Genomic DNA, 24,497 nt, shown 5'->3' with positions numbered 1-24,497 from the left:
CAGGTTCCATGCCCTACTCCCAGAGACCTGATCCAACCTGGGGGTGGGCTGGGGCTCAGGAATCTGCATGTTTACACGCCCCCCTGGATTTACTGTTGCAGGAGTGAAACCCAGGGTCCTTATTGTTGTGGGGTCGAACCCTGGAGTCAAAAATAAGACCACCGGAGGCTGCTAATTGATTAAAACAAGCAGGCAAGGATTTATTGAAAACTGGCCAGGACGGCCGCGAGGGCACCACACGCAGGTGGCCACCCTCACGACCGCGCCATCCTAGGTGTAGGCAGTCCTTTTAAAGGTCTAAACCACAAGAATTTCCCTTTGTTCTAAATTCTAAATACATTGGAATGTGGATCTATCTTGCAAAAGCAGATTGTACAAAAGCAGGACTGAGCAGGGTTAATAATCTCTAAAGGTGGTCAACTCCTGGAGCCACTGAGTCAGTGGGCATCAATCCTCTGTGGTTCTGGTCCACAGGCACAGGAAAATGACCTTTGTGAGTTTCCAGGTCTCAATCTGGAGCTGAGGTAACTACCCTATTGTTTAAGCAAGTAAGTGAGTGCAGAAGCCAGAATAGCAGGGTTAAAATTTAAACAGCAGTTTTTACCTAAGTATAGTTGCTACCATATTTCACTTATGACTTTGATTAAATTTAACTTGAAATCCTAATTCTAGAAATCATCTCTCTCTTTATAGATAGACCCCTCAGAAATGAGCCTGTCCCCCAGGTAATCCCCCGAGGTAGCAGAAGACAGGAGCCCAAATTTGACTAATGATCACAGTGTGGGGGCCTCCGGCATCTTGACCTTAGTTCTGTTTCAGCTCCTGAGCCCTCAGATGGAATGGCCCTCTGGCTACTTTCCCAGAAGACCAGACAGAGGGATGCCAGCAAGAACCTCAGAGCTGTCCTCAAGGCCTGAAGAAATGACTCATGATCCTTACCTCACCTCGGACCCAGGAGCTCCCTAACCCGTCGTGTCTCTTGATTTTTGCCCTGAGTAATCTGTAACCTACACACCATCTGGGAGGTAGGGCTTTTGCTCAAAAGCTCCCTGTCCTCCTGGGTGGCACCATTCATCATAAAAGAGCCAGTATTTCTCCCCTGCAGTTCTCGGCGTCCAGCGTTTGGCTCCGCGAGCGCCGTGCTATTGGACTCTGTTCTATTGCAGGAGTCCCTGTGCCACATATGGAGAAACACTGTCCTAGAGCTGTTTGGAAAAGCAGTTTCCTGTTTACTTGCAAGAGATAATGTAGTGAATCAGACAATCCAGAATAGAGGAAAATAAACACGGGACACCTGGATTTAGGCCATCTCTTTGATCAGCGCTGGGATATTTCTTGAGCCTCATTTCTTTACTTTTAAAATGGCCTAGAATGAATTGACTTTTTCCTTCCATCCAAATGATAGAAAACTATGCCATGGGGAGATCCATTCTTACCTTCATCTAAGGTGTGGCCCTAAGGAGTGAGTGGCCATCAAAGGGTGGTTCTCACCCTCCAAATAAAAACCCTGCGGGCCTGGTCCTCCCAGTCCCTGCCCCTCTCTCTAACGTGAGCATAACTGAAAGCATTAAGACATTTCACCCTGTTGGCCTCTGTGCCCGGAGCTGGGAAATGCTTGGCACTGGATTAATGACCTAACTGTATGTAAACTCTTGGGTGAGTAATTTGCCCTCTGAGCCCCGTCTTACTCACCTAGGAAATGAGGCTAATAAAAAAAATAACAGTTCTTCCTGCCTAGAGCTATGGGAAAGATGATAGGAGATAATGCATATAAAGCACTTAACAGGACATTACCTACTACTGATCACGTAGAAACTGGTACAACTGTGATTACTGGTAAATTAGTGCTACAATTTTAAGTGGATTTTGAGGGGGTGAAGGGGGCCACCGAGTTTCTCAGTGGCTGGGACAGAGGAGGGCACCCATGAACCAGCTGACAGGTGCTGGGTGTTTCCCCATGTGGCTCTCCCTTGGACAATGTGTAGCACTGCTGGGGAGGAGCACCTAACTCCGGTGGCCCAGAGGGAACAGGACACGTTCCCAGAGGCTTTAGTCCAGCATACTCCAGCATGCCCCTCTCAGACTTCCTCAGGTCAGTGCTCTGGACACCCCCCAAGCACAGGTCGCTGCTAAACCTCTTGGACAGACCGAGGCTCTGGGCAGCACCAGGTTTTCTGGTCACCCTTACTCACGCAGGTACAGTTAATATTACTCATGGCCAGGAGCCCATTCTATAGGAAAAGGTGACCCGAGGCGCTGGGCAGTGAATTCCTCTTCCTCCTCTCCCGCTGCAGAGGATTTGGGAGCCCTTGGGTCTTCCTTTCCTCGCTGCCTGGGTGGTCCCTTGGATCCCTCCTCCCCAGACAACCAATCCCTCCCGGAGCCGTTTGATGGGAAAGGCTTCTTTTTCTCTGCCCTCTCTCTTCCGAGGTTCTGTGCGATGGCAGAGCTCCAACTGGTCCGTATGCACTTTTTGAAATCGTGTGCTAAGGTTATATATAGTTTACCTACAATAAAATGCACCCATTTTAAGTGGAAAGTTCGATGTGTTTTGCCCAATGTATATACCCAAGTAACCACCAGCAGTAACTCCTTGTAGACTATCTGCATGGTCTTCAGTTTCCCGTGTGCCTTCCTAGTGGATTCCAGCCCCACCCGCCTCCACGCCCTGGCATCCATGTCTCTGCTTTCTACCACTAGCAATTAGATCAGTATTAGACAAGAGGTTAGGCCAGTGGTCGGCAAACTCATTAGTCAACAGAGCCAAATATCAACAGTACGATTGACATTTCTTTTGAGAGCCAAATTCTTTTATTTTATTTTATTTTATTTTATTTTATTTCTTTATTGATTAAGGTATCACATATTTGTCCTTATTCCCCCCATTCCCATCCCACACCCCCACACACACATGCCCCCACCCCCCTGTTGTCCTTAACCGCTGGTTAGGCTCATATGCTTGCTCACAAGTCCTTTGGTTGATCTCTCCCCTTTACCCCCACCCTCCCCTACCCTCCCTCTGAGGCCCGACAGTCTGATCCATGCCTCCTTGTTTCTGGGTCTGTTCTTGTTCATCAGTCTATGTTGTTCATCATTTCCCCTAGATGAGTGAGATCATGTGCTATTAGAAATACACTTATAAGAACCGAAAATGAGACAAGCATTTGCCTGTCAGCATTTGCCTGTCAGCATAAATGGTTATGCTGACAGGCAAATGAATCAGTCTGTAGTGAGTTTCTTTCTGGGCCAACAGTTCTTTTGAGACTCAATTTCAATGTCAAACAGTTCCTTATGTGTACATGTCAGCCATGACATTTCAGTTCTGGATGGTGGACAAATGGTGGTAATGCAGGTCTGACCCTCTCTGGTTTGGTCCTGGGCAACCTGTAGTGACCCACAGCTGTTAACTGCTAGTAGAGAGCCAAATTCTTTAAACTTAAACTATATAGGTAGGTACATTGTTATTAACTTAATTAGGCTACTCCTAAGCTGGCCTTTGCTAAAAACTCAAGAGGCCAAGGAGTCGCGTGTGGCTCTCGAGCTGCCGTTTGCCGACCACTGGTTTAGGCCATTATGTTTTGAAGAGAAATGATTTTCAGCTCTCCTCACAGCAATAAAAATCAACTCTAAGCCTTTGGTTTGTTTTCATATAAGAAATGGAAAAAAATAAATGCCCATCTGTAAGAATTCCCACCTTGAAGTGATTAAACTTTCAGGGCGAAATTCCTCTCAACGTGAGTTGGGTTTGGACTACCAATTCCATCTTTAATAATGTCTGCTGAAAAGAAAATGACAAGAAGGCCTTCGGTCCTTCAAAGGAGAACAACAACAAAACCCTATAAAGAGGAATTCCTTAGCTCTGACATTGAATCAGCAAACTTTGTGCCTCAGTGGATCTAACCACTCCTGCCAAACCACCCTCACCCAGCTTCCAGCTCCACCAGCTGTTCCAGGGAATAGTTCTAGAAGTTTAGAGAGCCGAGTTCCTACTCCAGAAAAAGCCCCAGAAATAAAAAGTGTGATGCTGATGAAGGCACATTTAGTTCCTAAGTAACAGGACAACTCAGGACTTTGCCTGAACCCCAGAAATGCTGTTTTTCATTCAAGATCAATGGTATCTATGCATTGTTATCTCACTGACCTCGTGACTGCAAACCCCTTCTCTGCAGGTCTCAAAAGGTGGGTCCAAGCTGACTGGCTCTTGGGTAATCTTCCCTATCCGTGGCAAATAAATGCTGAATGGGCTATTTAAAAGGGGAAGTGGGGGTGGGGGGAAGGCTTGAGCAATTGCTTGCTCCCCGTTTCTAAGAGATTGCCTTTATGAGAGGGAAGAGAAACTGGAAAGTGAAAGTGATTTCACATCACCAGGAGGAAAATGAGTTCTGCTATGACTCAGTCAAAGCACATTGTTTAAATTCCACTCACACTCCCTGGGGTGGGTCCCAGGAAACTGCATTTTTAATAGTCTGTAGGAGATTCAGACTCCAGGGGTTTCTGGGACCACATGATGTGAAAAATTGTTCCAGAAATATTTTCTAAAAAGTAGTTTCTTCCACTTTATCTGTGGGAGACAATTTGCGCTTGGGGACCTGGATTTAGTTCTGTTTGTTCAGTTGACTAGCACTTGGGTTAGCCATGAATCACACCACCGTGCCCTAATCTTCTGTTTTGCCCCTGACTAAATATAAAAAGCCAAGCCCTGGAGAGAACCTTGGCAGTTTAAATCTCTGAGTAGTCTAAGATAATAGTTTAGTTTTCCCAGCTGTGAAATGGGAAGTAGTAACACATGATATTGTATAGTGGCTGGCTAGTTAGCCGATAAATTTACATGCCTGTATTTATTCTTTGAGCTCTGAAGGAGGAATACTACCTTAAGACACATCTATTTTTTTATTTTTATAAAATTTCTGAAGGGGTTCAGAATGAACCTCCCCAAAATGTGCCACTTTGGCCTGTGGACTGTTTTAAGCTGAAGACAATGAAGACCCAGCAAACTCAAGAAAAGCTTTGACCTCTCCCTTAACTCCCTAAAAGAATTTAGATAGAAACAAGACAGTACAAGCAAACCCAGAGCTTAAAAATAGAAGGTGATTGAAGGAAAGATTGCTTTCTTTATACACATTTGTAATGAGTACTCGTTTTTAAGTTTGATTAAAAGGTAGTCCACGTACCATTCAACTCACCCATTTAAAGTATAGAATTCAATAGTTTTAGCATTTCACAGTGCTGTGCAACCATCATCACAATACATTTAAAATTTTTATTATTTTTAATTTCTTATTGATTTGAGACAGAGAAACATTGATTTGCTGTTCCACTTATACATTCATTGGTTGATTTTTTATTGACCTGACCTGGGATTGAATGAGAAACCTTGGCACATGGAGACAACATTCAGACCAACTGGGCTACCCAGCCAGGGCACAGTCAGTTTTAGAATATTTTCATTAACCCCAAAGAAACTCCACACCCCATTTGTTGGTACCTCCAATCCTACTCTCCCTCTCAGTCCTCAGCAACCACTAATCTACCTTCTGGTTCTCTATTCGCTTACTATGGACATTTCATATAAAAAGACTCATACAGCCCTAGCTAGTTTGGTTCAGTGGATAGAGTGTCAGCCTGTGGTCTAAAAGGGCACATGCCTGGGTTCCGGGCTCAATCCCCAGTAGGGAGCATGCAGGAGGCAGCCAATCAATGTGTTTCTTTTCATCATTGATGTTTCTATCTCTCTCTCCCTTCCTCTCTGAAATTAATAAAAATATATTAAAAAAAAAAGAATTATACAGCCCTAGCCGATTTGGCTCAGTGGATAGAGGACCTGTGGACCAAAGGGTCCCGGGTTCGGTTCCAGTCAAGGGCATGTACCTCAATTGCAGACTCCTCTCTGGCCCAAGTCCTGGTCAGGGCCCATGCAGGAGGCAACCAATCAATGTGTTTCTCTCACATAGATGTTTCTCTCTGCCTTTCCCTCTCTCTTCCACTCTCTCTGAAAATCAATGGAAAAATATCCTTGGGTGAGGATTAAAAATAAATAAATAAAATAAAATAAAAATAAAAAGAATACAGTGTGTGACCTTTTGTGACTGGCTTCTTTCATTTAGCATAATGTTTTCAAGGTCCATCTATGTTGTAGCATGTATCAGTAAGTATTTAATTTATTTTTATTGCCAAATACCACTCCCCTGTAAGGATATACCTTTTTAATCTATCAGTTTCTTAGTTGATGGATCTACTTCTTGGCTATTATGAATAACTAGTAGCCCGTTTGCACGAAGATTCGTGCAATAGACCTTCATTCACCTGGCTGCCTGCACCAGTTTTCTGCCGGCACCAGGGACCCAGGCCTTGGCTGTGGCCACCGCCTTCTGCCTTTTTCAGGGTCGGGGCTTGGCCCAGGGCGGTGGCCTTGGGCTCGGCGGCACCCAACATCCTTGCTAAGGATCGCAGGAGCCGACCCCCAGTGGTTTCCTGCGATCGGTGCAGGCTCCCCGCTGGTGCCCAAGGCCCTGAAAGCCTCGGCCCCTGGGACCCCCGGGAGCGGCGGGAGGGGCGGGATGGGCACGGCCAAGCCCCCCCAGGTGGCCGATCGACCCCCGGGACCCCCGTGAGCGGCGGGAGGGGCAGGATGGGCCCGGCCATGCCCCCCCAGGTGTCCGATCGACACCCGGGACCCCCGGGAGGGGCGGGAGGGGCCCGGCCACGCCCCCCAAGTGGCTGATCGACCCCCGGAACCCCCGGGAGGGGCGGGAGGGGCCGGGCCACGCCCCCCCGGGTGGCCGATCGAACCCCAGACCCCCGGGAGGGGCGGGAGGGGCCCGGCCACGCCCCCCGGGTGGCCTATCGCCCCGGGCATCCCCGGGAGCGGTGGCATGGGCCCGGCCACGCCCCCCTGGGGTGCCGATCGCCCCAGGCACCCCGGGGAGCGGCGGCGGCATGGGTCCGGCCACGCCCCCCAGGGGTGCTGATCGCCCCAGGCACCCCCGGGAGTGGCGGCATGGGCCCGGCCACGCCCCCCCGGGTGCCGATCGCCCCAGGCACCCCCGGGAGCTGCGGCATGGGTCCGGCCACGCCCCCCCGGGGTGCCGATGGGCCCGGCCACGCCCCTCAGGGGTGCTGATCGCCCCAGGCACCCCCGGGAGTGGCGGCATGGGCCCGGCCACGCCCCCCCGGGTGCCGATCGCCCCAGGCACCCCCGGGAGCTGCGGCATGGGTCCGGCCACGCCCCCCCGGGGTGCCGATGGGCCCGGCCACGCCCCTCAGGGGTGCTGATCGCCCCAGGCACTCCGGGGAGCTGCGGCATGGGCCCGGCCACTGGGCACCGCCATCTTGATCTTCTCAACGGCGGATATGCCACCCGGAGTCCCGCCCCCAGCCTCCTGCCGGCCCAATCGTGGGCATAGCGGAGGTGCGGTCAATTTGCATGTTTCTCTATTATAAGGTAAGATGCTACTATGAGCATTCAGGTACAGGTTTATGTGAATATATGTTTTCATTTCTCTTGGGTACATACCTAGGGGTGGAATTGCTGGGTTGTATGGTGATGCATTGTTTAACAGTTCGAGGAAGTGCCAAACTGTTTTCCAAAGTTGCCGCACCATTTTACATTAAGGATTTTAGTCGTTAATGATCCCCCCCTGCCCTGCAGCCTCCCCATAAGGTATAGATTACCAGCAATAACACAGTAGCACTGTCAACCATAAAGAAAATTTCTAATTCATTTAACCAAGTTGTTGTAGGCAGTGGGAATGGCACTGAGTGTTAGACCCGTGGGGTCAGACTGGACCCAGGGTCAGCAACCTCTGAACCTGAGTTCTGGCTAGGACAGAATTCAGAGCCAAGACTCCAACTCTAAGAGAACATTTATTTAGAAATTGCAGAGATGGAAGAAGTAATTCACAGAAGAGGTGGGCTGAGGAAGTAAGTTATGGAGGCAAGGGAAGGGCCCCAGGAGCTTGGGAGTGAGGGAGATAATGGTAACGCGCCTAGGAAGAGGGGGACTTGGGGAGAGGGAAAAAGGCAAGGCAGAGCCTCCTGGCAGCTCCCAGAAGGGAGAGGGCGCTGAGTCCTCCTTCCTAAGGGTTTTAAGGGTGGAGATTTTAGGGGAGGTCCTAGGGAAAGATCTTAATAGAATATTTAGCAGCTTTCCAGGTGTGTCCTTTCAGGGGTGTGGTCTCTCTCCACTGATTGGTTGGCTGGCACCAGGGCAGGGGGTCATTATTCAATGCAGCTGGTCCTGAGGTCAGCTGTGACTGGTTTTGTTGCTTATCTGGGCCTGGAGCTGAAATATGACTGAGGCCTAGATGAGGAAAGGTCAGGGGGTTCAAACCGCAGGACCAGCGATATGCTAAGGGAGGAAAGGTCACCCTGGGGATAAAGTCCCACCCTACGATTGTCCTTTGCTAGGCACCCAGGGCTTTCCACCCTGGGGACCTTCTGTACCTGGCCCATCGTCCTTGCTCTGCTCCTGTCTGTCTAACTGCCTATCACAAACTTACTGCCTTTTCCCCAAAGCAAATGATGGGGAAATGGCAGAGGCAGGGCGGGAGGAGACAGGAGCTTATGGTCTCCAGTTGGAACCCACATTTCCCAGGTTGAAATCCAAGGTTGATTGTGCAGATGGCGGGGATCCGAACACAGTCTTGTTTGTGTTCTTATCTTCAGGACTCTAATACTGTCTCACTTCCAGACATAGACTGTGCAAGCCAGTTTGTTACCGGAAACTACCACCCCCACCCACCCCCATCCCCACCCCACCCACCCCCGGTTGGCTCGGGCTGCCTGTCGCAATGTCCAATAACGAAGGCAGGGTTGAATCATATAAGGCGTTTATTGAGAAGGCCAGCCAACCAAGAAGACAAGGTCCCCAAACTGTCTTACAGCAAGGTGCAGGGGACAGGATTGTATAGGGAAAATGAACTGGGCTAAGGCTGGGAACAGAATGTGATGACATGCAGTCCTGACAGTCAGCAGACGTCAACCCTTGTTCTTGGTTGTCAGGTGATGAGATGATGGCTTGGCTCCTGGTGGGGTTGGCCTGATCATGCTTAACAGTTGTGCTTGCGAGCTGGGTACGGTGTACATGTCTGCAGCTGAATCACCTCCTCCATCACTTTGTTCGGGATGCGAGTGAGTATGCAGGCCCACTGGCCTGAGAAATGAAACTTAGAAAAAAACATTTAACCCTCTGTTCCCATGTAAGAAATGTAACCCTCTGCTCCCATACATATATGTATTTTAGAATTTCAAAATAATATGATTATTTTTCAGATGAACTCAGGTGCTCTGTCTATCCGATTATACGTCCCCCTACCAAATTGACACGAGGTGGGAAGGAAGATGAGTCTGGAGCGTGACTCGGGTCTGCTGCCTCCACGGGCTGTGACTGAGCTCTGCGGGAGAAGCACGACAAACCTTTCGCTGAGGACTCTGCGGCTGAGAAACCATTAGTGGGACTTGGAACCCAGACGAGGATGAGAGAGGTTCTCCCCATCCCTTCGAGGGGGTGACGCACTTGAGAGTATCTTTGGCAGGGATATGGGTGCCCCCCGGGTGGCAAACAAATACAGGGAATGATGAGATATGTTGAAGCCCTTTTTTTGAGAAGACATTGAGGGCTGTGGGTGCTGGAAGCATGCCAATAGCTGATTCTGACCGACTAGTTCATCAGCACTGAGGAGACACCTCTTGGGGGCAGGTTATTGACCAGGGTGAGCATGTGAGGGGAGTGGGATGTCCCGCCCCCGGGAGATGTGGTGAAGAGCCAGGGAATTACAACTAATGTGGCTCCCTTTGTTCCCGGGATAGTGACATTTCAGGAAGCATAGTTATATGCAAAATGTTCTTTATTGTTTTCCAAATGTCTCTGTTAGTTTTAAGTCCTCAAGTAAAGATTAAGTGTAATATGTCATACATCTCTTGCCTACTCGTCCCACCTTATTCCTTTTAGGGTTCTGTTCCTGGTGGTACGACATCCTTGAGCAACACACATGCATACACCTGGTGTACCTTCTTTAGCACACTGGAGGTGCCAATGGTCTTCACTCAAGGTCAATAGAACATGCCCAGTTTCCTTCCCCAGGCACCAGATCCAGTAATTGGTTACTCAGGCAAAGTGAGCTAAACCTTCCGTTGGAACATACACCTGTACAATTCCGTACAATGGAAGGAGTTTACCTTGGCAGCTGGTACGAATCATGTTTTCCACCAGAGGGGCCCCTTGAAAAACAGGAGAGACTCAGGGCTTCGTGTTTCTTTGTATTCTTTACTTATCAAAAAAACCTCTATGTATTATCTCTTGAGACTGCCTCCAGGGTGGGGCATAACACAGCATCAGGGGCACCTCCTCATTTCTCATGATGGAGTCAGACAAGGAGAGAGAATGTGGATAGAAGAAGATGTTAATAAGATTTAACAGAGAGCAAGGCAGCACCCCCCCCCCACCCCCGTCAGTGTGGGGGCAGGTGTTTGTGTGCACGAGGGTGCATGGTGGTGGGTGTCAGGGTGTAAGCTGAAGTCCTGGACTCTTTTAAGAAAGCTGTAGGGGAAAATGTTCTTTTCAGTGGCTGTGATGTGAGACCAGCCTAGGGTATTGGAGCCAGTTCATACCCAGTGTGACATTTCATTTATCTGTACCTGAGTCTGGAAGTGGTAAGGTACACCAAACTTTCAGAAAAACCACAACACCCCTTTATGTCCCATCACATATACATTATGTATTAATTAAATCTATGACTTTTTTTTAGGAATCCATACTGTGCATACAGATGGTCTCAGGGCACACATTATTTCTGATACAGAAAATAACACAAAAGCCATTGTTACAGTAGTTGGAAATTTTAATAGAAAAAGAACCTTGATTTACATATAATGTTTTAATTGCTGGATAAACATGTTAATATAGACTTAATTTTATTGAAACATATTTGACATATAACAGTGTGTCAGTTTAAGGTGTACAGCATGTTGACTTGATATATTTCTATATTGTAATATGATTGCAATTGTTTGACATATTTTGTGGTGGGAATAATTAAGATCTAGTGTCTTAACAAGGTTGATGATTATAACACAATATTATTGTGTATGTTCACTGCACTGTACATTAGATTTCCAGAACTTCTTTATCTACTAGTTGCAAGCTTGTACCCTTAAACAGCATCTCTTCTATCCACCCACCCCCAGCCCCAGATAACCATCTTTTAAATTTGAAGGAATTCAAACAGACAAACATTTTGTAACCCAGAGAATAACTAATGGTCTCGTGCTGGGTCAGCTGAGTCACACAAAACTTGACATGCAGGCTATTCTGTTTTGGGTCACACAAAACTTGACATGCAGGCTATTCAGTATCTACCTAGAAAATTCCAATTGCTCCAAACATACCATTAGTTTGGGTGTTTTCATAAAAATTTTCAGGGTTAAGAGAACTTTTATATAACCAAATTTACATTTCTAATAGTGGGAAACCCTTCCTTTACGGATGAAATTTCCCAAGACCTTTCAATAGCTCCTTAGCCACCAAATGATTCCCTGTTCTGCTTTCCTATCATTTTGAACCTGGGGGTCATCAAAGCATTTTAAAAAAACACACAAAGCAAATAAATTTTCCTAATAGTGGCTAAGGAAATTAAAATTTCTCCATATGATTACAATCTACGACAAACCAGCATTCCTCTCTCTTGCTCTCTTTTGCCTACCCTGTTCCTATCCCCATGGGTGAGACATTTATTTTTAAAGAAAGGTATTATTTTGGTTTCTAGCATACTGTACAGAATCCTTTTTTAAAAGAGTAGTTTGTTTATTTATTTATTTGGAGAGGAACGGAGAGGGAGAGAGAGAAACAGCGACGTGAGAGTGTAACATCAATTGGCTGCCTCTTGCATGCCCCCACCAGGGATCAAGCCGGAAACCTGGGCAAGTGTCCTGATGGGGAATCAAACCAGCAACTTTCAGTGCATGAGACGATACCACACTGACGAGGGCCAGAATCCCTTTAAAAAAAAAATTCTCCACATGTTGTATTTCGATTACAGGGAGAGCAGAGTGAAGGCAAAATCTCCCCCAAGAGCCTCTCGAACTGCTGTAGTGTGATTGACTGACCCCATTACTTCTCGGAGATATGTCCCTTCTGGATTTGACTTATTCTCTGCTCTCTAGTTTTCAAACTATGGTACCACCTCAGCTAATAGGACGATTGAACTGCTGTCATGTAGGGCAATCTAGATTAAGGATAACCTGGGGCAGTGGAAGGCAGAGAGAGAGAGAGAGAGAGAGAGAGAGAGAGAGAGAGAGAGAGAGAGAGAGAGAGAGAGAAACCCAGCCCTATCTAAGCTTTGGTCCCCAGCCTTTGGATGAACCTAGAACATTCCTGTAGAGGATCTCAAATGACACCAGTGATGGAAAAGCATTGCAAAAATGGACCAGTGTTACCAATGTCAATTGGGAAATGGCCCCTTTACCAAGCCACAGGACCTTATGCTCCGCCGCCCGCCCCCCCCCCCCCCCCACCTCCCAATTTAGTCCCTCTTCTGGAACTCCCTGAGCAACTCAACCCAATCCAGTACTGTGGCCACTCTCTTAGTCCACGCCTATGCCACACTCGTAGTTAAATATTTCGATACCAACTGCAAGGAGGGGTTTTGCCTCCCTCCCAGGAGTAGCCCGGTGGCGCCACACCCCGATTCCTCATTCCTCCCCTAAAGGCGCTGAAGGGCTGAGGCGTCCGGAGCTCACGACCCTCTCAGAGTTTTCATCTGCTGGCTGCCTTTTCCCATTCAGCTCCCGAAGACATGCCAAGATGCGCAAAGCCTCGGGATCGTCGTCTCCGTTTCTGATAAGCCTGGTTTTGGCAATACCTCGCAGCTTTTTTTCCATCTTTCCTGTGGCCTTGGGGTCCTGGTTTATTTTCACCCCCTCCATGAAGTGGTGGATGGCCTTGCTTTCGCACTTCTTCTGAAACCACTGAAAGTTGCCGTAGCGGAGATGGAGCACTTGCCGCTCTACAGGCGTGAGCTCTTTGCCGAATTCTCTCTGGAAGTAATATTCTGCTTCTTCGTACCGGCCCGCCTGAAAGTGGAGGCAGGCCAGAAAGGAGCCCACATTGGCGAGACTTCCGTTGAGCTCATCAGCTCTCTTCAAATGCCCCACGGCGTGTCTGATCAGTTCCTGGTAGTCCTCTCTCTCCCCGTACCGTCCACGCTGGCCTCTCTTCTCACACTCGAGGACTTTGGCCCTGTAGCACACCCCGAGGTGGCAGTGCAGGTAGGGGTTGTCCGGCGAGCACTCCACAGCCCTCGTAAGCAGCTCGATAGCTTTGTCCACGTCGTTTCTTTTCCGATACAGCATCGCTGCCCCGCGAAGCACGTCTACGGCACAGGGGGCCTTCGCCACAGCTTCTTCCACTAACCTCTCTGCTTCACCTTCCTCCTGCATCTTTTGCAGTTTCAGAGCCAGGAGGACCTTAATGTACTGGTTGTCCGGATTGAGCCGAATGGCCTGCCTCAGCGCATCCATGGGGTTCTTGGGCACTCGCCACTCATCCAGGCGATAGCTGCAAATCGCCAGTCCCGAGGCCGACTCTGGGTGCTTCGGGCACTTTTCCAGACCCTTCTCAAAACACACCTTTGCCCTTCCCTCGTGTTTCCTTCCACACTTCAGCCGTGACCACCCTTCTTCGCAGTCCAGCTCGGGACTCTCCATTCGGTAGGGGCTGGCAAACTTCTGGCACGCCTCTCTGACCTTGTCCACGTAGACTTGAGCTTCGGAGAGTCTGCCCATGCCATAGTAGACCCAGGCGTAGTTGCCCCAGGTGACCAGGCTTCGGAGTTCTGCCTGGTCAGGGTGCTGCTGCTGGATTAAGTCTTCAGCTTGCCGCAAGCACTGCAGCGCCTCCTCTCCTCGGCCCCGGTGGTGCTTAATGTAGGCCAACAAGTTGCACGCTGTAGCTTTGAACTCCCCACTCTGCAGCTCCGTCTGGTGACACACTCTGTCTTCGAAATCATCCAAGGAACTCTCTCCCTCTAACAAGTTCCAGGTGAAGTGGCATTTCAGCCGCCGCAGGCTGCTCTCCAGGGAGTTCTCAGTGGCCTCGCTGTGGGGGAAAGCAGAGACGGACGTGTGAGACACAGCACAGACTCACCCGGCACAAAGCAGGGAGCAAGATAGACGCAGTTCTCCTCCTCCGGAAGGGCGTGGGCCCCAATGAAAAAAGAACATTGCCCAGCTGGTGTGGTTCAGTAGTGGAGCGTCGACCTATGAACCGGGAGGTCACAGTTCGATTCCCGGTCAGGGCACATGCCCAGGTTGCAGGCTCGATCCCCAGTGTGGGGCGGGCAGGAGGCAGCCGATCAATGATTTCCTCTCATCATTGATGTTTCTATCTCTGTCTCCTCCTCCCCTCCTCTCTGAAATCAATAAAAATAGTTTTTTAAAAACATTTTCTTTTTTTAATTTCTGTATTTTGGCATATGTGTTCAAGCACGGGGAAGCAGGAATCAGGTGACTGGGCAACGGGAGAATTAGGGAGAGGGCAGTGGGCAGGTTTCCCTAAGGAAGGCAGCTTGTCAGGTTGGCCAGCGCTCTGCTCTCTTCTTGGGGGGCCAAAGCTGGGAACTGATTCCAGTGGAGGCTTCCTGTACTTTCTGGGAAGGCTAGGTAATTGATTTTTGTTTGCTTCTGTTCTTCCTCCTACCTAGCATTCACTTAAAAAAAAAAAAAAAAATATATATATATATATATATATTATATATATATATATATATATATATATATATAATTGGTTTCAGTGAGGAAGGGAGAGGGAGAGAGATAGAAACATCAATGATGAGAATCATTGATCGGCTGCCTCCTGCACGCCCCCCACTGGGGACCGAGCCCACAACCCAGGCCTGTGCCCTTGACTAGAATGGAACACAGGACCCTTCAGTCCGCAGGGTGATGCTCTATCCACTGAGCCAAACCGGCTAGGGCTGACATTCACTTTTGAACTGTAGCTATAATTTTCTCTTCTTTTAATGTTTGCCATCCTGATTTTAATCTTGGCTACTCCTCTGAGATTCAATGCTATATTAGCATCTACACTTTTAATTCCTTAGTTTCCCTTAATTTGTCTTTTTTAATCTCTATTCCTTTCTATTTCCTGCCTAATTATTTGAGCTTTTCATATATACTTAATTGAGTTTCTTTATTTAAGCCAAACCTTTAGATCAAATCAGTTTTGTCTTATTATTTTGACATTCTATAGTCTTGTTTTGAAATTTTCCTTTTTAACCATTTAAATCTTAATTTCAACCATTCTTTTAAAAATATTTTTTTATTGATTTCAGAAAGGAAGGAAGAGGGAGAGAAAGAAACATAATGATGAGAGAGAAACACTGATGGGCCGCCTTCTGCACATCCCACACTGAAGACTGAGCCCACACCCCAGGCATGTGCCTCGACTAGGAATTGAACCATGACCTCCTGGTTCATAGGTCAGTACTCAAACACTGAGCCATGCTGGTCAGGCTTAATTTCAACCATTCTTAATTTTTACTCATTTCCCCTACATTTGTATTTTTTACCTTCTAACCTGATTAAACTAATAAAAGCCTAGGTGGTCCTCGCGTGCAATGTCGCCACAAGATGGCCACCACAAAGATGGCCACCACAAGATGGCCGCACGCACAGCGGAGGCAGGGCCTGGCATCTCCGCCACCTCGTGTGGAGGATGCGGGTCACGGCAGGGGAGAGCAGTTGGGGGTGATCAGGCCAGCAGGGGAGGGCAGTTGGGGGCGATCAGGCCAGCAGGGGAGGGCAGTTGGGGGCAATCAGGCTGGCAGGGGAGTGATTAGGGGGCGATCAGGCTGGCAGGCAGAAGCGGTTAGGGGCAATCAGGCAGGCAGGCAGGCGAGCGGTTAGGAGCCAGCAGTCCTGGATTGTGAGAGGGATATCCGACTGCCGGTTTAGGCCTGATCCCTCTGGGGATCCACTGAGGGGTTCCAGATTGGAGAGAGTGCAGGCTGAGTTGAGGGACCCCACCCCCAACCCCACCCCGTGCATGAATTTCGTGCACCAGGCCTCTAGTATATATATTAGCAATATCTTAAACTGATATTGTGGAATAAAGATAATCACTCCCACCCCCAACTTCTTAGGTTGTTGATTTCTGTTCTTAACATGTTTTGTTGAGTTGATTTAGTAATAATTTTGCATTTGTTGTTTAATAATTTTCTTTTGAAATTTTACTTTCACTCTTCTGTGGTTTGCTTTCATGACAAGGTGTTAGATGTGTGGCTACAAGAGGAGGCTCACAAAAGAGCCAGCTTCTTCTCTCACAGGAAAGGCTCTCTTTCACTTAGGGCACCCTTCCAACTCTTCTAGAAACATTTCTCATTCCCTGTAGTGTTGGTCCTTAGAACAAACAAACAAATGAACAAACCCAACCAATCAGAAACAGCAAACAGACAAAAAATCCTGTCTTGAATAACTTCGCCAATGAATAGGTTATAACTCACTAATAGCATCAAATTGTTTTTCTACATTGCCTAGACACTGGAGTCTCTGAAATGTTGCTTTTTCTCACTTAAAAAATTTTTTTATGATATATATTTGCTGGCCCTTTTATCAAAGAGCTGATATTCTAAATAGTATGGATTTTCACATGAGCAGCCAATAGACAATATGGGAAGTCATGTAATGTGGCAAGGATCGATCACTTTTGAAACATTTGCCCCAATGAAAGATTATATTCCCTCATTTGCTCCTGTCCCCCAGCTTTCACGTTGTATAACTCCTTCCACCCCACAATTTGATTGGACCATGGCTGGGTACCCAGACTCAAGGGGAAGCTGGGAATGGAATTGAGAGGGAACGAGGGGGCCTGAGGCGGTTTTCACACATTAAGAAGGGAGCTGTGCATGCTGGGGGTCTGATGGGACCACATTCTGCATTAGGTACTGCAGAGAGGGACTCTGATGCATGTGGAGAGGACAGAGTCTGGGTCCCCCAAGCGCCCCAGTGTCCTGTTCTAGTCCTCCTGGGGTTGCTATGGTCCTCTGTGTGGAATTCTGGGAGTCATTCCAGGAACTTTAAAATCAGCACCTGCTCATTTCTGTTACTTGAAGCAAATGGAAACTTAACTACCCCAAGTAGAATAAACAAAATATAGGAGGGAAGTGGGTAGGGATTTCCTCTCAGGGAAGGAACCAGGCGGGTCTTAGCGAAGGGCTAGTTGTCTGAGTCTCCTGTGTAACACGGGGAGGGTGGGGCAGAGCCCAGGAGAGTGACTTGCTTGGCGGCTGCATTGTAATGGCAGCAGCCTCCCTTTGGAACGCTGACGTCCAATCTCACCTGCCTTCCTTCTCAGTGAGATCACAGGGAGATTTCCTTAAGCACATGAGCTTTCTTAGCTCCGTTCTCATTTTATAACAGAAACACAGAGAATGACTACAGTTGAAATGATCTCAGACATAGAGTTAGCTGTGCATTTGCAGGATAGAGACAGTTAATGTACACACTTACATACAATCCCTTTGAGCAGCCCTTTGAAAGGCAACCAATTTCACTGCATAATTATGGATTACTTTGTCCACCGGTAAATCAGAAGCTGGTCCCAATACTTGCTTCCCAGACTTATGCTTGCGACGTATGCTCCTAATGCCCCTGGAAGTCCTAAGTGTTTACAGCACAACAATTTGTTCGCCCTGCTTCTGGTCTGGAGGAAATCCACAGGACACTGTTCGCCAGGCCAGAGCGCGTGCTGCCCCGCAGTGAATGAGAGCAGTAGCAGCCCCTCCAAGGAAGACCCGGTTAGAGATGCACACCCTTGGCCCTCATCCAGCTCGACCCAATCAGAATCTGGGGGTGGAGCCCAGGAGTCTCTCTTTAACAAGCTCTCCAGATGATTCATATTCGAGCTCAAATACAGGAACCACTGTCTTAGAGCACGGGGGTGGGGGGTGGGGGCAATGCCTGGTGAGGGTGCCTATAGCTAAAAATCAAATGAGAAGAGAGACTGATGGGCCTGTATTATCATAAGAAAGATTCGATGAGAAGACCACGCTGAAATTCTGGAAATGTCTCAAATCTTTTCTTTTTTCTATCAGGCAAACATGGAGACTAACAGAAAAAAATATCTTTCCAGAAGAGAGACCAGGAAACTTCAAGAAGGATGGCAATGTGACCTCCAAAAGGAATGCTGGGGCCGGTGTCCCTGGATTCTGGAGCTCCCAGGAACGAGGCTGGGGCGTCCCGTCTGGTCACCCCGTCCTCAGACTGGAGAAAAAAGAAAGCTCTCTTCCTACCCAATAAGCTAGTACTTCCTCCTCAGGGCAAACTTCTGTTTCTGAGGATCATCTCCAATTCATACTTCAGATAGAATGACTCTAGCCAATCAGCTGAATTTGGGGGTGGATTCTATTTCTGTTGAATGAATGAATGCATTTTGTCTGTCCTGATGCAGACTGAGATGAATTGTAAGCACAGAGAAGGGCAATTACCATATGATTTCACTCATATGTGGAATGTAATGAACAAAATAACCAACAAGCAAAATAGAGACAGACTCATAGCCAGCCGGCTGACAGCTGGGGGGGGGGGGGCGGGGGGGGGAGGAATGGGGGATGGGCCGGCAGAGGGATTGAGCAAAAAAGGGAAAGAACTTATTGACAGAGACAATACTGTGGTGATTGGAGAGGAGGGGGAAGGTGGGAGAGGGCATACGGGATACGAATGATGTATTAACAACGAACGAACAAACAAACATAACAGAACTTGAACACAAAAAAGTAAATAAATTCCACCTTCACATGAAGTGGGTTGCTACCCTGAGTGCATTTTAAACTCTGCTCAACAAAAACAACAACAAAAACAACCACTGCCCACACACTCTAAACACTGCTCTTATTTTGTTAAAGTAAGAATCGTATGAAAAACTCCTCACGTAGCCCTGACCGGTTTGGCTCAGTGGATGGAGCGTCGGCCTGTGGACTGAAGGGTCCCAGGTTCGATTCCGGTCAAGGGCATGTACCCTGGTTGCAGGCACATCCCCAGTGGGGGGTGTGCAGGAGGCAGCTGATGGGTGTTTCTCTCTCATCGATGTTTCTAACTCTCTATCCCTCTCCCTTCCTTTCTGTAAAAAATCAATAAAATATATATTTTAAAAACTCCTCACGTAGTTCTTCAAATAAAGGAACAAAAAGGAGTCTCCAGGAGCAATCGCGGGACCCGCGTTTAAGTGAACAACCTGCCAGAGGACCCCCCCCCCCCCCCCCCGTCCTCTCCCTCCCGCCTCCCTCACTCCCTTAGGAGCTCAGCTCCCAGAAAACCGACTCGGGAGTCAACTAGCCAGCAGCCTGGAGACGGGAGCCTGGCAGAGGCTGTAAACAAACCGGAGCCAAAGCTTGCGGGGCCCCTGCCTTTGGGGAGCGCCGCTGAGGATTTGCACTCCACCCCAAGACTGGGCAGGCTTTCCAGCCGCAGGGCTTGCCTACCTCATGGTCGCCGCCCCTTCTCAGCGGTGCTGCTGTGCGGCTGCCGGTAGGGCTGCGGTGCTCGCTCCTCAGCGCCTTCCTCCTCCGCCTGCAATCGGTGCTGAGGACACTTATGTGTGCAGGCATCCCCCCCCGCCCCCGTGCCTTCCCCTCGTTTCCCGGCCCAGGGCTTGGGTAAAGAGAAACTGAAACTGGAAAGTGAACTAGTCAGGGCTCTAAGCGGAAAGGAAGCTTGAGGAAGAGCCAGCCGGGGGCCCTCCTCCTGGGCGGTGAGTCAGAGGGAACGGCGCTTGGTGAATTGTGTTGATGTTCTGCATCAGCTGGCATCCAGGGAGCCCGTCGGGGAGGATCCAGTTGCCAAGGCCCCTGCCCCCTCAGTGCAGTGGGCACCCACCCTCACCCAGCCCTCCCTGGTCGCCCACAGGACTGGCCGGCCCCGGCCAGGAGCGGTTAGGTAACCTCCAATGGGAAGGGGGTCTTTTGTCAGTTTCATTCACTGCCGAACCTCCGGTTCTTACAATACATGGCTCACGGCAGGCATTCAAAAGTAGTGTTTTTTTTTTAAAATATATTTTTTTATTGAATTTTCACAGAGAGGAGGGGAGAGGGATAGAGTTAGAAACATCAATCAGCTGCCTCCTGCACGCCCCCTACTGGGGATGTGCCCGCAACCAAGGTACATGCTCTTGACCGGAATCGAACCCGGGACCCTTCAGGCTGATACCCTATCCACTGAGCCAAACCGGTCAGGGTAGTACATGTTAGTAGTTTTTATTTTAATGAATAACTCAGCACATTAACCAAAGAGACCAGAAGGGAAACTTGCGACGTTTGCTTTTTCCAGAGCTTTCTCCCCTCTGGCATCTCATGACCCATCATTGTCACTGACTCAAGGCTAACAGTTCCTGACCTCTCTACACATCGCTGGCTTCGCTGAGCTCCCCAACCTTGCAAACCCTCGTGGGTCACCTTGGTATTCTGCACCCCCACATCGCAATGGGCAGCCGGAGCGGTGTGTCATGATAGAGGAAGTGTACCTTCTCTGCCCTTTCCTTATTCATACCCTTAATCCCACAGGGATTACCATGTACAGAGACCCAAGGAGGGGAAGCTAATAGCACCGGCTTCTCTGAGGCCGGGAACTTACACAGAAACACGCGCTCCCGTCAGACTGAGGCTGACCAGCCAGGTGGTTGGGACTTGGAGGAAGTGTGATTTATTGCACATTTTTCTGCCCAGGACTGGGTGGAAACTATGCTTCTTGACAATCCTCTACCCTTTTTTAGGCTACACAGCTAAGCCTATCCCAGTTGGAAATCAGTACTTTTAGGTCTCACTTCTATTTACAAGTTCTTTTTTGTACTTATAGAAATGTATTGTTAAATGTGCAAGAAGTGCTGAAATAGGAAACTAGGAACACTGTGGGTTTTGTATTATTATTATTATTATTATTATTATTATTATTATTATTATTTGGAATTGGCACTCAGGAAACTGTTAGATAGACATGTCTGTTTCAATCCTATTCCTGAAGGTGCTGGGTGGGGAGAAGCTCAGAGAAAGCACGTGGTCCCTGTGTTGTGACGTGCCTAGATGTACGGATCCACCTTTCCCGAGTCTGTATGGCCAGAGTCTGTGTGTGATCCACCTCAGCAGGGATGAGTCACCTGCTCTGGCTGCCGGGCCAGAGTGAGAGTACATGGTGTGACTGCAAAATAGAAACTGAGGAAAACTGAGAGGAAAACCAACTCTCTCCTGGCAATTGTTTCTGTTTTGAGGAAAACGAAACAGCGAGAGTTCCTGTTACTCTGCTTATTGCGAATATTCCTGTCTGTCTTTACCTGGACCTAAGGCTGCCCCTGTCTCAACCTGTCCTAGACTAAGGGAGAGAGAGACCTTGTTTGCTGTTCCCAGAATGAGCAAAGGCCATTGAGCAGCTGCATCAGCTACAGAGTGGTCCTGTAATTCCTCCCTTCTCGTGCTCCTTCAGGCTGCCTGTGTCATTAGCCCCAGAGTATTGCATAATCTCGTATTGTCTCTAAATCCAACCCACCTCTATAGTCCACTTTCTTGAATTACTCAACTTGAGTTTCACATCAGTTTCCTTCCAGGAACCTGACATACAGAAAAAAAAAAAAAAGAGGAAACCTTAAAAACCAAAACCCAGCCCTAGCTGGTTTGCCGGACAGAGCGTTGGCCTGTGGACTGAAGGGTACCGGGTTTGATTCCGGTCAAGGGCACATGCCTGGGTTGCTGGCTCGATCCCCAGTAGGGGGCGTGCAGGAGGCAGTGGATCGATGGATCTCTCTTAATTGATGTTTCTCTCTCTCCCTTTCCCTTCCTCTCTGAAATCAATAAAAAATATATTAAAAAAAAAACCCAAAACACCCAGGGTCTGAGGACTAATAGGCAGATGAAATTAGGGTATTCTCTTTGTGACCCGGTGTAAGCTGTTTAGTCTTTCTGAGATTAGATTCCTCCTATCTTTTCTGAGGACTGAATGAAATAACACCTGAGAAGTGCCTCTAACATTTCCTGGCACATAGGAAGCATCTGAAAATGTGATTTTATTAGTATTATCATTATGTGGAGCAACAATTAAACATTAATCAGGTGAGGAATCATCTCATTTAGTATGCACAGCAGCCCCAGGAGCCAGGTGGTATCCCATTTACAGATGAGAAATTGAGAGACAGAGTCTCTTACACAATAAGTACAGTGCCATATCAATTAACCAGGTGTGTGTGTGTGTGTGTGTGTGTGTGTGTGTGTGTGCTCTCCCTGACCTCTTAACCACAACTATTATTTTGTGGTTAGTCAGAACATTAATCTAGATGTTGCTGTGAAGGTATTTTGCAAATGTGATGAAATGCCATAATCAGTTCACTTTAAGTAGGAGATCATCCTAGATAACCTGGGTGGGCCTGGTTCAATCAGTTGAAAGGCTTGAAGAAGAGCTGAGGCTTCCCTGATGTAGAGCTGCTGCCTGTGGACGGCAGCGGCAGCCCATGCCCCAGAGTCCCAGCCTGCCTTTCTTAACGGTTTGCCCTATGGATTTGGACTTGTGTAACCAGCCCTCACGATCGCATAGGCCCGTGGTCAGCAAACTGCGGCTCGCGAGCCACATGCGGCTCTTTGGCCCCTTGAGTGTGGCTCTTCCACAAAATACCACGGCCTGGGCAAGTCTATTTTGAAGAAGTGGCATTAGAAGAAGTTTAAGTTTAAAAAATTTGGCTCTCAAAAGAAATTTCAATCATTGCACTGTTGATATTTGGCTCTGTTGACTAATGAGTTTGCCGACCACTGAATAGGCCAATTTCTTACATTAAATCTCTTACTGTATACATCTTTTTGCTTCTGCTTCTTTGGTTGAATCCTGACTGATACAGAGGTTTATGAACAAAGGATGTTTATTGCAGGATTAGTTACAACTGCTTAAAAATGTAAACGAACTAAATGATGGTTCATAAAAAATACTTAAAGGCATTATGGGACTATCAGTTGAACACATGAGTTTGTTTTAGCTTTCTCCTCAAATCAAATCCTCAAGGAGAAGAGAATAGTAGAGAACACAAGGGCAACAAAATCTTGGAAACTCTGAAAGAGCTAGACAAGCGGTAATTTCCTCATGCTGTACTAAACTTGAGAAAAATACATCCGTCAGCAGTGGGGGAAGTCCAAGAATCAACCCAATTTAGATTGCAGAATACACCAAAGGCTCAGGAATTAATGGCATGGATCAGTCTATGAGGATCAATATCTGAATAGTAGGAGTTCTACAGAGAACAAAAAGAAAAAAAGAAGGAAAAAAAGAAAGAAAGAAAGAAAAAATATTCATGAAAAAGCCAATGAAAATATCCAATATATTTTCCCTGATTGAAAGCTGTAAGTTTCCAAGTGGGAAAAAATAAACCTTTACAAAGTAAGCTTTTAGAACACTAATGACAAAGAGAATTCTAAATGTTCTGGAGCTGGGGGCGGGGGTGGTGGTGGGATTTATAAAATAAAGCCCAAATGTTTTTGGACTCAACAACTATAGTAAAAGCTAGAAGACAAGGGAGAAATGTCATCAAAATAGTGCGGGCAAGCAATTTCTAACTTAGAATTCTAAATATAGCCAAATAATGGGAGGAAAAAATAAAGACACTTGTATACATAAAAGTAAAATATTTACTTTATATGTACGGTTCCTCAGGAAGCTGGGAGGAGACGTCCCATCAAAAGTAGGAGTTAACCCAGGGAAATAAAGAAATGGGATTTAGGAAGCACAGGATACAGTGCAAGGGGCGGTCCAGGACCTGAGGGAGGTGAAGGGAAACCCTAAATGAGGGGGAAGGGAAATCCTTGCCACAGATCTCAAGAGGAACCAGTGTAGACAGGAGCCGGCCACATGTCCTGTGAGTGGTTTCCACGGAAATGTGAAAATGTCAGCTTACCTAGTATTTGAAAATGGGGAGAGGAGATCTATTCAACTGGAGGAGAGTTTGGTTGGGGCTGAGATACTGACCATTACTTAGAAACCATAAAAAAAAAAAGAAAGAAAGAAAGAAAGAAAGAAAGGAAACAACACAACTACTTTTTTGTTTTTTTTGTTTCCTTTAACTTGGGAAAAACATGAAATAAAATACAGGAAAACAAAGGTCATTGTAGAACAAGACATGGCTCAGTTGTCAATAGCATTCATGTGGTTGTAATAATCTAAATACTGGATGTTAATCTAAGACAATGCCGTTGGCAGGGGAGGATGTGGGAGCGGCGCTGTGTGTGCATGTGTGTGTTGGGGGAGGCAGTTCAGGGGTGGAAAGCCAATACATAATGCCTAACCATTTTTAAAATATCTAGAATTTCCAAGATAAGCATATTATTTAGTACAAGGAAATAACACAATAGCCACTAAAAGAATTATAAATGGTTGCCTCTAGGGAGTGGGAAATACGGTGAAGGGCTGTTACTTCTCCTACCTTGTAGATCATGTTGACTATTTCAATGGTGTGAATGTGTAAATTTGATTAGACTATAAAAGAA

General features: G+C 47.5%; 1 protein-coding gene across 1 annotated transcript; it reads right to left on the bottom strand.

Annotated features, from left to right (window-relative positions):
* Positions 1-10,784: 10,784 nt before the first annotated feature.
* Positions 10,785-19,664, bottom strand: IFIT2 (interferon induced protein with tetratricopeptide repeats 2). Its single transcript, XM_079794127.1, has 2 exons — positions 19,473-19,664; positions 10,785-14,092 (listed from the first exon to the last, which is right to left on the bottom strand). Exons 1-2 carry the CDS (start codon positions 19,475-19,477, stop codon positions 12,688-12,690), a joined length of 1,410 nt encoding a protein of 469 aa, XP_079650253.1. The 5' UTR covers positions 19,478-19,664; the 3' UTR covers positions 10,785-12,687.
* Between the last annotated feature and the right edge of the window lie 4,833 nt (positions 19,665-24,497).

The sequence above is a fragment of the Cnephaeus nilssonii genome (assembly GCF_951640355.1).
Source record: "Cnephaeus nilssonii genome assembly, chromosome: 16".
NCBI lineage: Eukaryota > Metazoa > Chordata > Mammalia > Chiroptera > Vespertilionidae > Cnephaeus > Cnephaeus nilssonii.
The sequence above is the reverse complement of the archived record's forward strand: the minus strand, read 5'-3'. Positions and strand labels throughout refer to the sequence as shown.